General features: G+C 47.2%; 1 protein-coding gene across 1 annotated transcript in view; it reads left to right on the top strand.

Annotated features, from left to right (window-relative positions):
- The first annotated feature begins 5,167 nt into the window (after positions 1–5,167).
- The window catches only part of FBLN2 (fibulin 2), a 73,999-nt gene continuing 62,029 nt past the window's right edge, over positions 5,168–17,137 (top strand). The window contains exon 1 of the mRNA XM_010136333.1: positions 5,168–6,548. Within this exon, the coding sequence (XP_010134635.1) occupies positions 5,168–6,548 (1,381 nt within the window). The remainder of the gene's footprint in view (positions 6,549–17,137) is intronic.

Below are 17,137 nucleotides of genomic sequence, written 5' to 3'. Positions count from 1 at the left end.
AACCTAGGACCGCGCCCATTAAATCGCGTCGGGCAGCTGCCACAGACCAGAGAGGTCTGGCTGGGGAGAGGTGCTAAAATATACAGGCTGGTGGAATATGTTGGCCCTGTTGCTCAGCGTGAGTGTGCACGTGTGCTTCAGCCCGTGGCCGTGCTTCTTGCAGTGCTTTCACCAGTGTGCTAGAGATTCAACATCACAGACCGGGGCTATATGGGTCCCTGGTTACGTGCAGCCAGAGCCTGGAGAGCCAGTTTGAACTGGGTAGCACTGGGAGACCGGGAGAACCGTTCAGAGCTGCGCTGTGGGTTGATGAACTTGCTGGTGGGGGGTCCCACTACTGCATTTGCTTTCCCACAGCTTAGTGTGTGAACAGGTTTCTTTCTTTGTAAGCCTGAAACAAGGGCATGGATTAGTGGGTGAACCAGTTGTACCCAGCAGAGAGTGTTTCCAGTATGTGGCACAGGAGGGATCACACAGCTGTCTGCCACCTTCTGCTGTCCCAGCAGGCTTGTATCCAGCGCTGCGCACCCTGCGAAAGGAGAAGGTGTATATCAAAATAGTGTTTCTATTCACACTGCCCTCAAAAAGGGCAATTTGGTGAGGAATGGAGAGGTTGGATAGAGACCAGAATTGTTCCAAATCTCTTTGCAGGGATCTGCAGCTGGTTACGTTGCAGGTACGCCTTCAAAGCTGGAAGTCAGTGGGTTCTCATGCAGATATTGTCGTCTGCAGTGGGCTGAATTTATTCTAGTTACCGCTTTTTGTTTATAAATGGATGGCTGCCTTTTTTTATTCCGAGAACATCTGAAAGAATGCCCTTGATCTTGTAGTATCTCTCCTCCACACATTCACACCTTCTGTGGTCATTCTGACATCTCTGGGGCAACCTTCTCACACAAAGATGGTGTTAGTGTGAAGACTTTGAAAGAAAGTGCCTCCTGCCACCTCTGCTTACCTAGAATAAGCTTTCTGGTTCAGCACTGAACTGAAACCATCTGGGAAAAGAATCTCCTGATGAAATACTCCTCTTAAAGAAGTTGCACATTTAAAGTGTCGAGATCTTCTGTGGGAACACACTGGTTTCATCAACATTTTCAAGTCATACAGCTGAACTGTTTTAATCAAGTCAACATTCTTCCCTTTGACTTTATGTTATGGCTTTGATTGAAGACAATCACTCTTGAATATATTGTTTTGCAAAAATGGCAGAATTTATGGCTCTTGGGCCCTGAGTTGAATTGAAGCAAGCATTTTGAAATCTTGTTTTGTTCTACCCACTTCCCCTGCCAGGAGACAGGAATATGCTGGTTTCTAGCCAGTGCTGGTTTTAGTTTTGATGGTTGCTGCTGTTAGCCTTGGATGTCTTGCCACACAGATACTGGTTTCATCTGCAGTGTGAAGTGGTCTCATTTCCTCTTCCATGAAGTTGTGTGCCTGTAGTTCATGTTCATTTGGACTCCCGCTTCTTTAGCTGTTTTTCCATAAGATGTCTTTGCCTTGCCTTTTTAGGAATCATTTTTAAAGAAGGAATTTAGGAATAAGGAACTTCTTTGTGGTCTGACCATCCTCTGTTTACTCACAGGTTTACTTCTGCTGACTTTGAGAGGCTTAGTCCCAATGCAGAGCATTGGCCCTCCCTTGCACTCATGTTTTCTCAGGAACTGGCAACGGTGGTCCAGTATGACCCCACTAAAGCCAACAGGGCTAGCACTTGAACCAGAGGAGAGCAGGATATGTGACACACCAGGTTAGGAAACTCCACAGAGGACCTAAGTTAAAGCCTTCTGGGTCGTGAAGTGGTGCTGAGGTCTAGGGTGATACTTGGGTTATCTCGCTGCAGAGCTCTGTAAAGCTTTCTGCAGAGACTTTGAAAGACCTTTACTGAGGATGTGCAGGGCTTAATTTGTTGTGACATCTCGTCCAAGCGAACAGCGAAAGTCACTGACATTGGTAAGAGTGAGTGAAGGACAGAGTTGAGAGTTAAAAGACCTGACCCTCATTTAGGTGAAGCCCTTGTGTATTATCCCAGTTGTGTAAAAACGGCTTTGAAGAAAGCATTAAAATCATTAATGGAAATAAGTTATTGTAATAATATCGATGGGTACCAAACTCTTTTGTCCTCCAGAGATGGTGTGGCGTTTTTTTACCCTCTTGGTACAGACACGTCCATTTCACAGGTCCAGCTTTTGATGCCATTATCAAGAAATTAGCTACTGTCTCTGGCACATTGTTTCAGCGTTGGGGAAGGACGTAGATCCAGAGGCAGTTGTATATCAGCTGCGTGGGCTGGCAAGAGCCAACCAGTCTCTGTTTGGAGGGAAGCGTTTTCTCAGCGGGGCTCGGTAGTCGTGTCTGTGCGCTTCACTCAAGGCTGTTTGTCCCTGAAGTAGAGACTGCTTCTTCGAAGTGCAAGTTTATGGGAGGGGGGTGGTGGTGGTGGGAGTGATGCGTGTGGGGAGCAGATGGAGAAAGCACAGGGAAAATGCAGTGGTTTAAAAAGAGATACTTTTGTTGGAATCATTAGTCCAGAAACAAGGAGCCTCTGATAAAGGAAAGGGAGCTGAGGATAGGGAAGACAGTGGTGGTGGTCTTTATCTCAGCCCTATCAGTCAGAGGTTGGTAGCTTGAGAAACCGAACGTTGAGTGATGTGGAAACGATCAGAAAAGAAAGGGTGCAGAGGGTGTGAATGAGGCACTGAGCAGAAGGTGTGAGGGGCAGGGAGCCAGGGTCAGGGCTTGCTGCCGGAGAGGGGCCACGAGCTTTCTGGGCCTGTCCGTGGGTGAGAGGCAAGGGAGCAAGGAGAGGAACAGAGGAAGAACTGGATGTGACCTGGACAAGCAAACAAACCCTGGGACAGACAGGGGGTGCAGATGAGGAGGAGCGAAGGTAACTGCACCAGGGAGTACAGTCAAGCAGAAACAGGACTGTCCTGCGGTAAACTCTCAGCTGTGCTCGCCCACCATTTGCGGGACTCTCCTGCTCCGGCTGCCGCAGTTTCCTGGCGTGCCGTCTGCACCAGGACGGCAGCAGTTGACTGGGAGCAGTTGCTGTTGGATATAAAGTGAGTGATGCGCTCAAGCTTGCCCTTTGTGTGGCTCACAGGTGCTGATCACCGTACGCAGAGGCTGGCCCAGCCTGGGGCTGTGACACCCAAATGCCCACATCAGGGTCCCAGGGCTCTCCAAGCTGGGGAGGCACTGGTGGGGGTGAGGGAGGAGTGGGCTGGGGCAGAGCCGTGCTGTGGGTTTGACCAAGGGACTTGGATGAGCTGAAGCATTAAAGCCAGGAGGTACCAATGGGAGGGGATGGTGTCACCACCCTGCTGTGGGACCCGTCACAGGAGCAGCTTATCTGTAATTGTCCTTCCATTCATTATTTCTCAGCAAAGCTGTGTAATAATAATTAGAAATCAGGATTACCTGGAGACGCTGCTGAAAGTGGGATAAATTAGGAATTCCCAGGCTGGATCCTGGAGAATTAATTTCAGTACAACATATTGAAAACTCTCCTTCATACCAAATATCCTAGTTATGAGAGCAGTTCTGAGACAGGAGATTTTTCCAAGCCACTGTTGTACTTTCTGACAATTTTATTTTGCCTTCAATCCGTATCCTGTAGCACCATCAACCAACATACTCAAACTAGGAGTAGAAAACCTACATGTCTAAGAATTAAATCTCTGCAGCATGCTGCAGTAATTCAAATTCCAGGGCAGACCTGTGGAAACTCTTAGCACAGTTTGTTCGTATCTTATCAGAACAGGCACGCTTTTCCCACGGCCTGGCCGCTCTCCAGCAGTGCTGAGCAGACGTGGTGGGAGCCCAGTTTGAATGGGAGAAGTAATCTTTCTGAATGGCTTTTTCTGGCAGGATTCCTGTTGTGTGTGTGGTTTATTGTTCTGGTGATGTGACTACGATTTACCCCTTAGATAAATGTTTTAGGGTTTTTTTTTTTTTTTTTTTTGATAATGGGAGGGGATCTGGAAAAATAATCAGATCACTAATTTTATAAGATTCTATAGATGATTTTTCTTCTGTTTTAACTACTTTTCCTTGTTAATTATGTAGCTTTTAGAGCATCCTTTTAATATAATGGACAAAGGTTGATTTTAAACTTTTCTGTGGTCAAAGGGCCTGTAATTAAAAAGCAAACGACTTCCTTTTCCTCACTGCATTTTAACAAAGTGTTATTGCACCAGTTCATTTTTATATATATCTACACGTATACATGTTCCATTCATACTGTAGTAATTCGCTATAAAATATTAGTGATATTTGTCGAAAAGTGGTTGCCAGTGGTGGCGTATCCTCAGCTGGTGTAAACATCCACTGCATGGACAGTCTTAACTCCAGGGGAGTCAGAGTCGATGCCTCTGTGTGCTACAGGGCTGCTGTGGAGCTGTGCCAACCCCTGGGAGCTGAGGATCCGGCCTCTAATATGTATTACAGGATGGCTAATGTGATGTTTAACCACAGAATAACCGCAGTGTACAAAGAAGTTCTATTTTAGCTCTGCTGGGGCAAAAACCTAACTGTTAAAGGCAAAGACTGAGGTGCAAAAGATTGCTAAGTGGGGGAAGGAGATGGAAAAGAACTCTTACTCTGATTTAACGTGGGTACAGACATTCTCACGTCTCCAGGCTAAGTTTTGCCTAAGAAAGGTCTTAGATCTTCGGTCTTTGTAATTAAAATATGAAGAATAATTATCTTAAACTTGCATCTGCAGAGGAAGAACTGTGTATTTACTTATTATCTGCCAAAAAATCTTTTTTAGCTACAAAGATTAACAAACAGGCATTGAAGTATAAAGGCCTTCTTTTTGTCGAAATCTATATACGTTTTCTGAACAGATTCAAAAGAGAACAGTCACTGCCTTTTTTCTTTTTCTTTCTTTTTCAAAATGAGGGTGGGTGAGGGAAGCATGCGACTCCCAGCTTAGTGCCTACAATGCTTGGAAGACATTATGATTAATTTCATACTTAGGTTTCCAGATGTTTGATTTCGTCCCAACTTTTAAAGACCTCTAATGTTTAACAGGATATGTGCTGAGTATAGTCTTTAACAGAGTTTTCTTTCATAACTCTAGGATCTACGAGAAAAGGTAACTTGGGAAAACACTGCAGATTCGGAGCTGAATCTACAGCCTTCTAGGAGCAAAAAACGTTAAATGTGCAAGTTTGGACTGGAGCTGTATTTGCTGGGGAAGACTATGAATAGGTACCAGAGCTGGCAGCCGAGTGGTTTGAACACCATCCTCCTTGTGCTCCTGTGGACCAGCATTTCCCATGCACAGAGGGACTGCACGGGAGCCGAGTGCCAGCCCGTGGACAACTGCATCGAGGATGTGCTGGAGCCTGGCGAGTGCTGTGCCACGTGTCTGCAGCATGGCTGCACGTGCGAAGGCTACCAGTACTACGACTGCGTCAACGTGGGCTTTATCAACGGCAAAGTACCTGAAGGGCAGTCTTACTTTGTGGACTTTGGAAGCACCGAGTGCTCGTGCCCCAAGGGAGGAGGCAAGATCAGCTGCCAGTTCATGCTGTGCCCAGAGCTGCCTCCAAACTGCATTGATGCGGTGGTGCCCGCTGATGGGTGTCCTCAGTGTGGGAGAATAGGTTGCCTCCACGAGGGCCAGAAGTACGTAGCGGGGCACACCTTCCACATGCCCCCCTGCAAGGTTTGCCATTGTCCGAATGCTGGTGGTGAGCTGATGTGCTACCAGCTTCCAGACTGCAACGCGTTCGCCCTAAACACTGCAAGTCCAGTAGATGCTGAGGACGGTGAACCAGAGAGGCACTACGATGATCCATACAGCTACGACCAGGAGGCATCTGAAGGAGACAACACCCAGGTGGAGTCTCCAAAAAAATATAGGAGTTTTTCATCCCACCTCGAGCAAGACAGCATCAGCCAAGAGCAAAGCGAGGATTATGACTACCCACCAGCCAGCATTGCTCCTTCAACTTTGGCTCCGGCCGATCCATACATTGAGGAGACAGCTGCGCCACTCACCACACCAGTGCCTAGGGTGCCGTCTGAAGTTCGCAGTGCCACAGAAAGAAGTGAGCGAAAGAGGGTGCCCCGAACCACTGTAGCATCCCTCCAGCAAGCAACACGTAAGGAAGCTCCAGTAACTACTGGCGATCCTACAGAGCGTACAGCGGCCACCACTGAGACACCCAAGCAGCTGGAGGAGTTGGAGAGGAGACCAAAAGGGAAGCAAGAGGACAAAGAGAGGCATGAGCAAGAAAGAGCTCCCCACTCTAAAATGAAAAAGCATGCCAGGAAGGAAGACACAGGGAACAGCTTGTATCTAGGCTTTAAAGAGGTGAATTTAACAGAGCCAAGCTGGTCAAAATCTTCCCATGAAACCCACGAGGGAAATGCTTTTCCCATGGTAAAGTTCAGTGCAACGACCTCTCCTCCTGTTGCTCTAAAGGAAGACCGCAGTCAGTCATCCCAAAAGCAGTCACAGACGCTTTATCGTTACCATCCCGAGGAAGATGGAGACCCCAACTCTATTCACGCTAACCCCAGGTTACCAGAAGGTAAGAACTACTTCCAGTGTTGTAGACTAGAGAACATGTACTCGTACTAACGCTGGTGCATAGCCACTGTTTTTCTGTCTGCTCCATATGGGCATGAGATCGAGCAAGCCTTCAGTTACCGTTTTTCATTTGTTTCGGAAGATGGTTTGTGTTTCATTTGACATGGTAGGTACCGTTTCCTTACTGCCCACCTTGCCTTGGCTTTGCAGCCTGTAGGTAGTGTTTTCTGGTATTTTAATTTTATTTCAGATGATGGTTAGTTAAACTCTGACCTTTTCCTTTCGTTACTTGCTTTCAATGTCTAATATGATGCTAGAGAAACATCTTACTCTACTCAAAAGGATTTAATTGTTTATCCACTTGGATCTTCCAGTTACCCACTGAATGTAATCACATTTGTAGCTTTTGTCTTTTGCTGGGGAGGAGCTGAAACAGTTGTGCTTCCACTACAAAAATATTTACAGCAGTTGTTGTAATATTTATCCTATGGTTGAAAGGCTGTCTAAGCTCATTAGTACAAGAACTTGATAGATACACTCAAGGGAGGACTAGCAGAGAGAAAAAGGATTGCCTCTTGCTCTGTGGGGTTTTTTTTAGGGGGGGGGCTGGAAGTTTATGATGTTTATGATCAACTATGGCAAGTGTGCGTGTTTCCTCTCTGCCTCTGGATTCCTCTTGACATCTGCAGTGAATGCTGATTATATGCTTTATGCAATGCTCATTACTGTAATGAATGCAAACTCCATCGCGATAAATTAGCACATATGCAGCTCGTATTTCCAATTCATTTTTCATGAAATCAAAAGTAATATCTTCTTTTTTGAGATGAGGCACAAAATGTTCTCATGAGACTCAGATGTGTGGTACTTGCAGTCCGAGCGGAGAATACTGATTCCTCCGTAGATGTTGATATGTCTTTCTGTGTTATCTAGGTAGCCCGTAAGCATCTGGAGCTGCCTAGTCCATCTACTCAAGAAGTTTAAGGGAGCTGGATTTGGAGCTGAGACTCTAGTTCACAACACAAATTAGTGGTAGCAGCTGTAATCTGAGTCAAATCTTGACTTCTTGATTTCACCAGAATGCTCTAGAAACCAGTCTCACCTGAAGAACCTCACAGCATTGTAGCTTCTACACCAGGCAGCAACATTTGAGCCCAACGAGGCATTAGCTGAGCTCCACCCAGAGGGATGCCATTAGGACATGGAGACTTTCAGAGGTTTAATAGACAGTTATTGTGCCCCAAGCCCTACCCCTTTGTTACCTTCTTTTCTGTTGTATTTTACTTCTAGCACCTTTCGTTACGTGAGTCAAATGGGTGACTGGCTGATTATCCTAGAGGAGAGGTGAACTGATTCCAGCCTTCCAGTTTGTGTAACTGAATGAGAGGACCTATCCATGACCTTCACCTGCTCTGTACAAATGCAAGTGGCAAAAAGCATCTTTCTACACTGTGCACTGAGTTCATCTGATGTTAGATTTTACGCTACTAAATATTACCACACAGCTTAAGTGCAAAGCCCTTCCTTATATTTGTTTCAGCTACCAAAAAATCTGCTCTGAGCTGTGCATCAAGGCTCTGCATAATACAGAGGTCTGAGTTAGGACTAATACACAATAACCTGGTATAACTTAATGTATTTAAAATAAGATTGCATTTTTTTTTTTCTCTTGGAAGGATGGGTGGACTCTCCTGAATTTCAATGAGAGTGTTTAAGAAAGCCTATGGGGGAAAAAGTGATTAGCACCAGGGTGAATTGCTACATTTCTGAGCCTTCCTGAGTGACTTCCAGTCTGTGATTCCTGGGAACTGCTGGGCTGAGACAGGTCTGGCTGGGGTCTAGATGTGGTAGGGATGCCTCATGGCTTGGGTGAGTGAACTCTGCTGGATGAACAACTGGCTGGATGGGTGGACCCAAAGAGTGCTGGTGAGTGGAGTTCAGTTCATTGTTAGCTGATCACAAGTGGTGTCCCCCAAGGCTCAGTACTGGCGCCTCTTCTCCTTAATATCTTCATCAATGATCTGGATGAGGGGATTGAGTGGACCCTCAGTCAGTTTTGCAGATGACACCAAGTTAGGCAGGTGTGACAATCTGCTGAAGGGTAGGGAGGCTCTACAGAAGAATCTAGACAGGCTGGATCAATGGTCTGAGGCCTGTGGTGTGAGGTTCAACCAGGCCAAATGCCAGGGCCTGAACTTGGGTCACAAGAACCTCCTGCAATGCTCCAGGCTGGGAAGCTGGAGCAGGAGTGGCTGCTGCCTGTAGGAAGAGCACCTGGGGGTGTTGATCAGCAGTGGCTGAAGAGGAGCCAGCAGTGTGCCCAGGTGGCCAATAAGGCCAACAGCATCCTGGCTCATACCAGCACTGGTGTGGCCAGCAGGAGCAGGACAGGGATTATCATCCTGTACTGGGCACTGGTGAAACCACACATCAAGTCCTTGGTTCAGTTCTGGCCCCTCACTGCCAGAAGGACACTGAGGGGCTGGAGCGTGTCCAGAGAAGGCCAGCGAAGCTGCTGCAGGGTTTGGAGCACAAGTGCACTGAGGAGCATCTGAGGGACCTGGGCGGCTTGAGCCTGGAGAAAAGGAGTCTCAGGCGAGACCTCCTTGCTCTTGACAACTCCCTGACAGGAGGTTGTAGCGAGGTGAGGGTTGGTCTCTTCTCCCCAGGAACAAGTGACAGGATGAGAGGAATTGGCCTCAAGTTGCAAGGCAGGAGGTTGAGGTTGTCCCTGGGGAACAATTCTTTGGAGCACAAGTGCACTGAGGAGCATCTGAGGGACCTGGGCGGCTTGAGCCTGGAGAAAAGGAGTCTCAGGCGAGACCTCCTTGCTCTTGACAACTCCCTGACAGGAGGTTGTAGCGAGGTGAGGGTTGGTCTCTTCTCCCCAGGAACAAGTGACAGGATGAGAGGAATTGGCCTCAAGTTGCAAGGCAGGAGGTTGAGGTTGTCCCTGGGGAACAATTCCTTCCCTGTTGGGGTTGTGCAGGCGTGTCCCAGGCTGCCCAGGGCAGTGCTGGAGTCCCCATCCCTGGAGGGTTTTAACAGCCGTGTCGAGGTGGTGCTGAGGGACAGGGGTCAGTGGAGACCTGGCAGAGCTGGAGGAACGGCTGGACCTGATGATCTTAAAGGTCCCTTCAACTCTAAATGATTCTGTGATAGGAGCAAATGTGATGAAAGTCATGTCAGACGTGAATTGCCTAGTCTACAGAAGCAGTTTTGGAAATCACTGGATGCCATTTTTATCTGATATCTGTCAACCATCTAACCAAACCATTTCCTTAAACTATTGTAGATGGAGACATGCCCATAGGAGAGCAGCACTCTCTGTTTGGCTGTAGGCAACGCAGCTCTGAGGCTGCTGGTTCTCTCTTTGGCCCATGGAGCTGCTGCCTGTCTTGGGCATGAGCACCAGTGTTCTTGCTCCACGTGCATCACCCCACAGCTGCTGCAAGTGGGACTGGCCAGGTAGACCCTGCTCCATGCCCACTTCCATTGGATGGAAGCAGATCTGTACAGACTGTGAAGTCGCTACTGAACCTTCTCCAAAAGTGAGGGCTCTCCCTTGATGTGGCTAGTGCCAGGGCTCATGCCAAGGGACTGCCCTACTGTCGCTGGTTTTGTTGTTTTAATCGATGAGATTGTGACTCGTGTGAGTAGATCCATCTGTTTCAAGCAGTGAATCACGTACATCTTCTGTCTCTTTGGAGACTCCTGAGACATGGTGGAGGGGAAGGGAAGATATTAGTCAGACTTGAAATAAATTAATTTTGCCTTGGTATATAGAATGAAAACATTCTGTATATGATTTCTAACCATGACATGGTGTAATCTACTGGAATTGCCAAATAACTGCTTTTCTCCCCTCAAGAATCAGCAGCACGATGTAAACCACGCCGGCAGCGGGGTGATGCCACACCTCTGGGTGCTGTGGGGCTTTTCCTCGGAGGCTGCACGTGGGCGGCCCCAAGACAGGGTTCAGGTCCTCTCTAGCTCCTCGGGGTGCAGGCTGAGCAGCCCTCATGCAGGTACGGAGCCAGTCATGTCCCAGGACAAGCAGGTGCTCCCGGGGGGTGCAGAGGCCATCACGCACAGCTCGGGGCAGGTGGTTTGGCTGCTGCAAATGCTGTGGGACTGCAGAGGGAAGATGCTGCAGCCCAAGGGGCTGGAAGCAGCTAAGCCTTTCCAGCAGTGGCTGCTCGTAGAGGAGGGCTGGGTTAGGGGATTGATTGGGGCTTTTGCACTTAATGGAATTTTCCTGGTTTTCTCAGCAGCTTGTGTACGAGGACGAATTTTTTTTTTAGTTTATTTTGGGCGGTTTTCTTTCCTTGAAATCATCAATGTGATGATTAATGTTTCACCTTAATTGCTTTTTTTCTGGAAGCATATATTTATTTAGGTTCCCAAGCCACCGAGAGATACATTTTTGTGACTGCAGGGACATTCTGGATAGTTTATTTTTTTTTTTTCCCAGTCTTTCTTTTTCTCCAGAGTTTAGAAGAAGTATAGGAGGCTTCACAGAAACACTTGCTGCCACTGAAAATTCAGTTAGATGGCTCTTGCATTTGTTCTTCCTATTAGCTGTATCCTGGCACCAGAACTCAGCTGTGGTTGGAGCCCTGATGCCTTTGGTTAAAAACTTGGCTTCATTACTTGTATTTGATGTATCTCACTTTGGTTTTAAATGTAGCTGAGTTTTCATGTCCTAAATCTCCAACAGCTTATATGTAATCTAGTGGTGGAAACAGGGTACTTTGGTGATCAGGGAAGGTTAATTTTGTGTTTTGATTCTCTTTCTCCTTTTGCACTTTGTTTTTCGACCCTGTTTCAGGGTTGGTCCCTGGTGAGGCTGCCCTGGGGTATGTGCTGAGCTCTGCCTGGCCTAGGGACTGAAATAACTAAAAATCTGCTATTGTTAGACACCAGCATGTAAAATGAGACGTAATACTGCGCTGTCTTTGGCATCAGACTGTGAAGATGGTCTGTTTAGCATCTTCACTCATGGACTCCAGCATATTGCCATTTGGTTTGGGAAATTTTTCATAGACCCTGCATATTGACGAAGGAGCAACATACAGACCTATTGAAGTTTATGTGGCAAATGCTAATTACTGCGTTCCTAAAGGAACTGTAGGTATAAAGTAGAGGTAATTACTCTGCTGAGAAAGTGTAAATTAAGTGCTTTCACCAAGGGAAGGGATGAGATTGATGGAGGCTGTTCTCTTTACACAGTCTCTTTCCAAACATTGATCTTATCCTGTCACTTACTGCAAGAGCAGCAAACAGAGGGAGTTTTCATTTCTCTATTTCCTATCCTAAAAATGCCCTGAACAGGGGAGAGTTGAATAAAACATCTTCAGATATCTTACTGTCAAGTTTTGTTACGATTTCCCCACTTTTTTTCCATTTCCCTGCACTCTGCTCGTAGAGTGCTGATTCTTGGATCCATGCAACTCAGGTGGCAAACAGCCTTGTGGTGCAGATTTCCATTCTGCTTTTGGCAGGCTGAATAGCAGCTTGTCTCTAGCTGGAACCACTGTGTTTCAGAAGGGAGGTATTTTTCCACTTAAAGTCAGCAGTGGTGGATGAGTTTATCACGGTCATTTTTAGAGATAAGGGTAATTGCGCTCCCACTGAAGGAAATTGCACCAAGTCAATATTTGTGAGCCGAGATCGGTGGATGTGGGAATGGTGTTTATTACATGTGAATCTTGGTCAGGCTGGGAAGCTCTCAGGTAACTTCTAAGATGCAGTTGAGATTTCAACCAACCTACCTGCTGCACGTTTGGTATTGAGGTATTGAGGCTCCTGAAGAAAGATGACCTTGAATTTCTGAACTAAGGGCAAGCAGGGAACGAGATCCATAAAGCAGACCTGGAGTGAGGGTTTCTGAGGCGTTCCATGAGCACAGCCACCCTCTGTCCCTCCTGCTGCCACCAGAAAATGTGCTGGACGTGAGAGAATGCTACGGATGGCGGTTCAGAAACAAACTCCTGTTTGCAGTTGCTTTGTGTTTTTGGGGATGAGGTGAAGTATTCTTTCACATTTACTTCAATCACCTCAGGCTTAATCCTGTGTTGTCTGCTTTGTCCCAGTTTTCTCTGCAGCAGGAAGAAATCAGCTTTAGGCCCTCAAGCTGAGATAACCGAGGAATAAAAATAAACCTCAGCAGAGTGAGGTGCGGGGAGAAAAAGCCTCTGGGCCAGCAAGAGTGAATCAGCATGAATTCCAGCCCCAGGTGACAGCGTTCAGCTGCCTCTGTGGTAGTTAAAGTTCTGAGACAGGAAGATTATAGAGGAAGATAAGAGGAATGGGTGCGGGGCAGGCTGAGATACAGAAAGAGGAAGGCTAACTATAAAATCAAGAGGTGTTTTAAGAAAGAATTGCAAAATAGATCAATCTTTTCTGCCAAAAATGGTATTCATGTCTTATTAGGTAGCTGGATGCTAATTTAGGAGGAAAAAGAAAAAATGCAACTGTTTCCTAATTAAAAAATACCATGTAAGGGGCTAATTGTCTTGGGGCTTCTAGTGCACAGCCTCTTCCTAGGCATCTTCCGTTGCTCCCTTCAATGCTGTGACCCCAGTGCCCATGGCCAGCAGCTGCCATCCCCTCCTCGACCAGCCCTGCTGGCCCAGCTGATGGTGAAGCCATGAGCAGCTTGCGCAGGGACCTCTCTTGGACTGGTTGACAGGTTTGGGCTGCTGGCCCACTGCTAACCAGCCCTGCTGGCAGTGGACCTGTTGTTTCACCTTTGTGCTGGAGCAGAGCATGGAGGGATGGAGCATAGTGAGGTCTGCCTCCCCACTTGCAAAGTTTGGAAGGAAACCAGCCAAGGTGCAGTGGTCACCACAGTTGCCTTCCCCTGTATTTTTATTTCTCTTACTTCCAACATCTAAAAGTATAAGTAGGGGCTAAGGTTGGGCAGCAAGATGAAGGGAACCAGTTGCGCTGGGATGAGTCCCCTTGGCGCTTTCCATTTGAACGAGACCCATAGTTTCGTGTGTGTGTGTGCTAAGTGCTGCTCGTGGCATGAATTTGTGAGCAAAGGGTGCAAGAGGAACCAAAGGCTGCCCCAGTGACCTGGAGGAGTGTATTCACGCTAATTGTTTGCAGACTCTGAAATAATCAGTAGCCCCAAGTATCAAATCTCTAGGCGCTGGACTGCAGATGTGACCTGGCTTTCTGTTTCCAGAGCTCTTGCTTTCAGTGGACTCCAAGTGCTTTGGATAGTCCCAGTTGAGGAATCTGAGGATGAACCAGGAGGGCTGATCTAGCCCAGGCACGCAGGCAGCAGCTGTATTTGGAATACCCAGACTTGCCCTACCTAGGAGCATGCTTCTGGGGTCAGCATGGCTGGTCTGGTGTTTGTGTCTGGACGATCTCTCCGGACATGTCACCGCATGACTGCTGCTCACCTCTGTGTGTTTTGGGAACTGCTGTGGGTCAGACTGCTGCTGCTGGTTTTCCAGCTGGCTGGGCTTCAGTGTGCCTTTCAAAGCCATAGGCTCTGAATTCGGAGCGTTATTCGCAAGAATCCCTTTGGTGAGCCCAAATCCCGCTCACCGCAGACCCTCTTCCATTCATCATGTGCATCTCCTTGCTCAAATGGAGATATTAACCAAAGGTTATGAGCTCCTGGTCAGCAATACTTTTGTGTCAGGCATTTATGGTGCTGTTTGGGTCCCTAACTCTGTTTATAGAGTGTTTTAAACGGTAGCTGTGTATTGAACCAGGAGCTCATGCTCTTTAGATAGAGAAAATAGTTTAGAGGATCCTTTCTTAAACCTGTGAAGATCTGTGGAGTGGTGCAAGCACAAGCCCGGTATGCAGAGTGCCAAGTTCCAGTGCCATGCTTTGATAAAAGCTGTCTAAGCTGTCATAGTCAGGTGTTTGCAGATTTCTAAGAGCCTAAACAACTTCAGGAAATGCTCGGGCCTTGGTGTCTTTCCTTTTTAATCCCCAGTACCTGTCAATCTGATGATTAGAGATGCTTGAGGAGGTAGCTCTGTCTTCCCAGTCCTCAGTGTGATCTTACGGATAAGGCTGTGAATCGCTGGGCCCCATGGCAAGCAGGTCCCAGGTGAGACTGAAGGTGTGTTCCCTTGGACCCTGCTCATGACTCTTGCTCATTGAAAATGCTCTGAAGATCGAGGTCGTTTCCCCAGCACCTGGTGTGGTGAAGTGGTGTAGTCAGATTTCCCATCTGCTGATCGTGCATTTTATATACACCGGGCTCTTTTTGCTGGGGCACGAGGAGTGTTACTCATGCAGTTGGCTGGAGCAGTTTTTTATAAGGCAATTCATTGTGTTAAGTGCTGGCACCAAGGGGAGGTGCAGAGAATGTTTGAAGAAGAGATGGAAGAGGAGGAAGCATTCACCCCTGGCTGGGGGATGTGTATAGGCAGCACAGGTGTCCTGTCCTACCCTGGAGAAGGCCAGCGCTGCTGGCACAATCCCAAAAGGCAGCGTCTGTGTGGGACAGATTTTCCACAGCGACACCGAACACAGACTGGGGCTTTCAGATGTCCTTAACTTTATGGGATTTAGCCACCATGCTAGTTTAAATCTTACATGTTGACATAATAAATACAACTGGAGTTGCCCTATGATGGCATCAAAATATTTTTGGAAACCATCCTGTGTGCTTTTTTGGTAGAGATAAACATCATTTGTGAAATGTTAGCTCCATCCATGGTTTGCAAGAAGAGCATTTGATTGCAATTCTGAAATTAAAACATGCTGGAGACAAACTATGGAAATAAGATGGGACCTTTCTTATACAAATTAATTAACCACTTGAAAAGACAAGGCTGTTGGGCTCACCAGGTTTCTCCAGGGGACTGCATTTGCTGGTTATTTATAGTATGTATCCGAGAGTATTTTTTTGTATGTGTGTGTGATACTTCTTCAGAAAACAGAATTTAAATGAGACTTCTTTGCAGTAGTGTGTGTAGTATTCTCATCAATCACTGAGGAATTAAAAATGACCCTGAATGTAGCTCCGTGTTAGGGAAAGGCAAATGGAAGTAGTAATTTCTGATCCAAATTTTGTGAGACAACAGCCTTTTGAACAGCTTTGAACATGTAGGCCAAATAAACGTCACTTTCTAGCATATGCTTGCTCATGAAAGGATTTGTAATTTCATTACCCCGGGCCTCACAGTGAGCAATATCTCTTAGCTCTCAGGGATTCTTAGGTAACGAGCCAGCAGTAATTGGAATCTTATAAAGATCCCTTTATGTGTGAGCAGGTTTTATGTTTTATTGGCTATTCCCAGTCTGCGCTGTGCCTGAGATGACCCATTCTCTTCCAAAGCCACCAAAAGGTCCTAAGCCACTATCCCAAAGCACTGGTGTGGGCGCTAAGCCAAAACCTGAGAGAAGGATGGGGAAAAAAAGTAGTTGTGCTGTCTTGAGGACCAGCAAACCTCTGCTGCCCGTTCTGCCCGTTCCCTGGAGCCGCTCCACTTGTCTTTGCTGACTCTGACTCACCAAGCCCTTTGCAGTGAATGAATTTGTAAGCAGCAGCAGCACCACAGATCCTCTGGGTCTGCAATCGCTCACTGCCTGCTGGCATTACTGGCTGTTACTCCATCAGTGGGACACTCTGATGGTGATGGAGTACCTAATTAGGTGGTAGCATTGCTAAGGCAGGTGCTGTGGGGTGTTATGGTGAAGCAGCGGCTCCCTGCAGCCAGCCTGGGAAGCATGGGGGCTTGGGCTAATGGGGGTGATGGGCAGTGTGCTGAGGGTACGCATGGCCAGCTGCCCCTCTACAGCCTGGTCATGCCGTGTGCAGTTCTGGCTGCAACTTATTCGTGCTCTTCATACACCAAAAAAGGAGCTATTTAGGAAAATGCACTGAGCAGTGGTTCCTTCTCCCTTGTTGCTGTGAGTGCTGGTGACTGCGGTGTTGCCCTTCTGAACCGCAGGGGTGCTGATTGCTTTCAGAAGGGCTCAGAGTTGTTTGACCATAGTTTCAAATGGCCAAGTACTGAAATAAATGCCTATGGCTCCAACAGCTCTGGGTTTAAAACCTTTTAACAGTAGAAACAGTTGCATGAAAGGGGAGGATTTGTATCAGAACTTTTAAAACTTTTCCCCCCCTCATTTGCCATGTGTGTCTTCTTCCCGTTCCCATAGCTCTTGAGGAGCTGACTTTCATGGCTTTGTCATTCAGGAATTGTTTCCTTTCTCCTGAAGTCACCAATCTGGGGCAGGCCGATAGCTGCAGGTTGGAGGTGAAGTGGCAGCCCCTGACTGCTGCAATGGCTGCGGGTGGCTGCAGCCCAGCATGGGGCTTTGCAGACCATCATGGGGGCTTTGTGGCCCAGCATAGGGACTCTTCTGGGAGAGCTGCAGGAAAGAAATGAAGGAAGATGTGTCTCCTGTGGTGCTGGGGAAGTCAGCAGGTTACCAAAAGAAAAGGAAACTGCTCATCATGAGAGCACCATCAAACAGGGAGAGAAGAGCACTAGACAGGAAACCCAGCATTTGCCGTGGGTATTCTACATAGCCCAAGAGATTTTCAGCCAATCTTACGCAATATATTGTTTTAGTACGTCACCAAGATGCTTTTTTTTGGGG

Source organism: Buceros rhinoceros, unplaced genomic scaffold (genome assembly GCF_000710305.1).
Source record: "Buceros rhinoceros silvestris isolate BGI_N320 unplaced genomic scaffold, ASM71030v1 scaffold9475, whole genome shotgun sequence".
Taxonomy (NCBI): domain Eukaryota; kingdom Metazoa; phylum Chordata; class Aves; order Bucerotiformes; family Bucerotidae; genus Buceros; species Buceros rhinoceros.
Note: the sequence above shows the minus strand (reverse complement) of the source record. Positions and strands in the feature narration are given on the sequence as shown.